Source organism: Nematostella vectensis, chromosome 14 (assembly GCF_932526225.1).
Source record: "Nematostella vectensis chromosome 14, jaNemVect1.1, whole genome shotgun sequence".
Taxonomy (NCBI): domain Eukaryota; kingdom Metazoa; phylum Cnidaria; class Anthozoa; order Actiniaria; family Edwardsiidae; genus Nematostella; species Nematostella vectensis.
Genome location: NC_064047.1, coordinates 10,498,866 through 10,503,671, shown reverse-complemented (window position 1 = coordinate 10,503,671; position 4,806 = coordinate 10,498,866). Strand labels below are relative to the sequence as shown.

The window sequence follows — 4,806 nt, the reverse complement described above, 5'->3', positions numbered from 1 at the left end:
AACAGAGCTAAACGCTTTCCATGGCTGTCAGTGTCGGATTACCTAGGGGACGCCGTCGTAGGACCGTATAAAAAGGGGTGCGGTAGAAGCCGCAGTCAGATCTTGTAAACCTTTAGATTGTAACAGCGAAGTAAAACCCGGTACCTCCCCCAGCCAAGTGGTAACCAAAAATAACGGTTACCGCTCGTGATAGAACCAAAAAGATAGCTCCACGCAATGAACAGCATTGATGCTGACGATACTGATGCCGTGTTACTGCGTCAAACGCATTCAATTTGCTTAACAGAGCCACTGCGTTGCACAATGTCGCGGTACTTAATATCTCATCTTAGCTACAAACGCCATCAATAATAATAATACCTGTAGAGCACGAGCGCGCCTCTTTGTAACGGATGGCAAAGAAACAAGATCTGCTGAGGGCACTACACAGGATGAACCTTTACTTCCGGTCGATTACGTTATAATCTCCCATGATTTTTAACGGAAAACGCGAAAAATAATTTAAAATATTGAAAGCAGTGTGTATATTGCAAGTTTCTTCGAGGATGTGATTGATAATTTAGAGCGGATGCCATGTTAAATATATCGGATTCTAATAGATTCTTTTGTCTTTTAACGGTTGAGGTTTCCGTCGGACCTCCGGAAGTGGACTGGTGACAATGCGGCTTTAAGCTTTGAATACATTTATCAAAATGATAAGAATTGAAATCAATAAAAGAAAAGGAAGAGACTGTCTGGATAGCTGTTCGAGTTTCAAGCTTTTGCAAGTTCCAGTTATGAATAGTAAACGATCATATATTGACATTGGGCTTCCTGTGTGACGGTGAAATTCAGCAGCTTCCATTGACCAAATATGGTCACTACACTGTTGGGTGTAGGGCCTTAAGGTACCCAGGGAAATCATGGTCTCTTGACCAAATACATTCAAGGTAGAACTTCATCTTTTCTTATTTGTGTATACATACATATAGCGGTTGTTATCATCTTTAGGGCCATTTATTTTTAATACCTGATTATTTTTAAATGGCTTTCACACACTAACAGTAATCAAAACCAACAGTTAGATTCGTCTCTCCCGCTTCTTGTTTGCTGCGTCTTATCCTTAATTGAAGGGAACTTCACGCCAGTACGGCCTCTTAAACAAATAAAAAATCCCTTGGTCAAATATTCTGTTTGAAATTATGTTCTGTTTAATATTTTGTTCAACTTTCTCTAGTTCGATTTTGCCCTGCTTGCTTGGCGACCGGGTTGTAGTTGGTGTTTGATCTGCTGGCGTAGCGAAGCAAATGAAAATTAGAATATTCATCTGATAGGAGCGCAATAGCATTCATGTGTAGTTATAAGCCCTTGTCGAATAAAATAAAAGAAACTCTATTTGTTGTGTGGTGTCTTTTAGATAATATTAAAACTGATAGTGCCTTAAAAATTATGAATGCATGCGTCGACTTCAAAACCATCTATAGTTGATGAGTTAAACAGTTAAATCCAAACATTTATTATGATATTGTAATTATTTACAATAATAACCATGATATCAAAATCAGTGTCTTACATAAGAACGTTGTTAATATATTTTCCGTTCATTAAACCTGTTGGTGTGTTCTACTTTTCCTGCCTATTTACATTGTATTTAATTGGAGCCTGATAATAATTGTGTTATCACTTCCTTAAACCCAAATCTGTCAGTGAGAAAGGAAGTTACTGTCTCAATGTTGAGCAACCGTCCATGTTTTAGCCAAATACACGCACTCATTTATACAAGAACCCTTTTTAAGAACGAAATTTCACCAGGTTTAAGAAAAAGTATAGCAAAGCCTTTATCAAGCTATTTTCCGTGTTAATTCTCTCGAATACGCTCACTCGTGAACCTTATAAAATACATACATGTATATCTTGGTTCTACATTTTATGACGTGCTACAAATTAAGATATTCTATCATCGATCTTTTTTCAATAGCGACATTTCCTTTCTCCTTGTTTTATTATTCTTTTTTTACTCTCAGACAGAAGGGTATTTGACATACCAAAAATGAAACCATTTTCGACCAAATAGAATTAACCTCGACTTATGAATACAATAACGCGACTTTTACATCTACAATAATAATGTATGACGCTTATTTGCAAAGAACAAAAACAATAACTGATTGGAAAGTGAAAAGAAATGAGGACCGACTTTAACCAGAATCGCAGTTCGGAGGCTGAATTACAAGAAACATTTATAAAAATTAAGTGTATGAGGAGTGGATGCTAATCATGTTAGAAGGGCAAACATGATTATTTGGGATCCAAATGTCAATACACGAGTCTCAAACTGGTAAATCATGACATTTGCCAGTGGAAACACGAATTCTTACAGTATCAAGCTCCAAATGTTTAGAAAAGAGAGAAATGCAAACACAGCTGGTTTTGACCATATTGTTTTGAGCGCTTACCAGGTCACGTTTTCGTAGCTCCCAAAGGTACAAAAGAAGCTGAATTGAGCAGATTTATCAGATCAATTCTGAGCCGTAAGCGAAGAAACTGTCAATTCTCAAAGTGAACCTTTACAAACCTCCCAGCATGCATCTCCAGCTGAGCATTGCCGTGGTCGTGGTTCTACTTGCAACAAGCTGTGTGGGCGGTAAGTAATTTTTCTTCTTCTGAATTTTACACGGTTGATTTGTCTTGATGGAGAAAGATCAGCGCGAGAATTTTGCGATACGTCACGACTGTATTTCAATTGTCAGATGGAATTTTATGGAACCAGATGATTTTAAACGATTTGAATGCTTTGCTAGAAATTTTAAAACCTCCTACTCCTTTGTAACTCTTTGATCCGCAAACTCTCTTCCAACAGATATTCTCGGGTCCCTCTATTTCCTCTTATTAATTGAAATTATTCGCTTGCTTACTTTCTCTCATTAGTTGCTGTATTGCTTGTTCATCAATTTCTTCAATCACTTACCCGTTGGCTTTAGTTAAATAAAGAAGTGGGCAAAAATAAACACTTTATTGCCATTCCTAAGCTTTATTTTCAGGATCCGATTTTTGCGACGTTTTATTTCGCGCAATGCATTTGAATTCATCACGAAGAGCGTAAAATTCACTTTTTTTGCATTATTTATCTGAGCCGTTCTTGAGCTATTGAACACGCCACCGCAGGCGGCTACATTAAGAATATTGTTAAAGTTATAGCAGGGTCTCTCACGTATCTTCAATTTCATCATTTCACATGTTTCTTGTTTTTTTTTTTTGTTGTTGTTTTTTTAGGAAAAGTTGGGGAATACACGACCTCAGCCGGCCACATGAAGAATCTCTTGAAACACGCTCACTTGGAGTCTCACGGTTTCACACGGAAGGACGTGATGGAGAGCAGACAAGTTCCCGGGTGTAAGGAACCGGTTGATCAGGTCAAGTCTGTGTACTACAAGTCGGTGCAGTGTCACAAGGCCGCCGAGGTTGAAAAGCAGCTAAATCGGCTGATGAAGGGTTAGAATGTTGCCATTCCTTGATACCATATTTGGAAGCCTTGCTTCAATAATTTTTTCGCTTTTTTTGTCACCCTGGGATTGTCTATGTCGAGCATATTCGGCATTTGTATGCAGGAATTCGTGTTTACTACGGTTTTACAGGCAGCCATTTTGTGCAACATTTTTTTTGCAGGCAGCTCCCGCGCGCTCGCCTCAGGCTTTTTTAGACCATTTATATAAAGAAAAAGACGACTGCCATTGATTGAAATGAGTTATTTTCTTTTCTTTCTTTCATTGCGCTAAAAAGGTATTTTTGCGCGAGTTTGTGTTTAACAAAAGGTTGTCATCAACCGGCTTTGCGACTTCGCGACAAGCCCGCATGTAAGCCTAGCTGCACATATTAGCCACTGCATAACTTCAGGCTTAGACGCTGTATAGAGATGATGGTATCAGTGGCTAATATATGCAGCTAGGCGCTTTAGTGGCTTTTACCCATACTTACATGCGGGCTCGTCGCGTAGTCGCAAAGCCGGTTGAGGACAACCTTTTGTCAAACGGCTGTAAGTTGAAGAGTCTGATCCGACTTGCGTGACAGAGTTGTCTTTCGTGACATCGTTGTCTTGATTTATTTTGATAGATGAAATTCGATTATTTTAGAAAACATGAATATTAGCCTTGTGCCCCTAAATGTTAAAACCGATAGTATATCGATAGTTATCAAAATAGCTACCCCGGCTTCCTGTGGTGGGCAAATCCCCTTGATCTCCGCTTCTCGAGTCGCGCGCTCGTTTCATCGCCACAGGTTTCCCGAGCGGCCTTGTTTCTTTTCTGTTGTTTTCTGGGCACATTTTGTAGTTCCAGAAAATATCCATACCCCCCCCCCCCCCCCCCTCATTGAGGGGATTGGAGATTCCGGGGGGCTGGTGGTTCAAACGCCCAGGAATTTCCAGAGGGGAGGGTGTAAAATGCCCTTTTTTCTTAACAGTTACTGTATTTATTTTTTTCTAGGGGGGTAGAAATTACAGATGGGTGGGGTGGGGTGGGGTCATACCGCTGACACCCTCAATAGGGGGGTATGGATATTTTCTGGAACAAAACATTTCTATTTCTACAGGAGTCTTCGGGAAGAAAACGAACACCCAGGTGGCGCGTAAGACAAGTGCTCTTGGAAGAGGAGAGATCTGTGAAGTAGGAATGGAGGTCGACTTTAACAGCAAGACGACATGCCAACCCGAGACCCCCAAGCGCGCGGAGGCAAAAGGAACCGCTACCTCTCGTCTCATAATCATTATTATCTTTGGGTGAAAATTATTATTAATAAAGTGTGGAGAATCAACTCCATTTAACACATTGA

The 4,806-nt window shown here is 39.8% G+C and overlaps 1 protein-coding gene and 1 long non-coding RNA gene across 2 annotated transcripts; both read left to right on the top strand.

Moving 5' to 3' along the window:
• Positions 1-753: 753 nt before the first annotated feature.
• Positions 754-1,374, top strand: LOC116605491. The gene is made up of 2 exons (XR_004291510.2): positions 754-929; positions 1,217-1,374. It is a non-coding gene; the product is annotated as an uncharacterized LOC116605491 (long non-coding RNA).
• Positions 1,375-2,469: 1,095 nt separating this feature from the next.
• On the top strand, positions 2,470-4,806 carry LOC116610712. The gene is made up of 3 exons (XM_032371448.2): positions 2,470-2,623; positions 3,253-3,471; positions 4,567-4,806. Exons 1-3 carry the CDS (start codon positions 2,563-2,565, stop codon positions 4,755-4,757), a joined length of 471 nt encoding a protein of 156 aa, XP_032227339.2. The 5' UTR covers positions 2,470-2,562; the 3' UTR covers positions 4,758-4,806.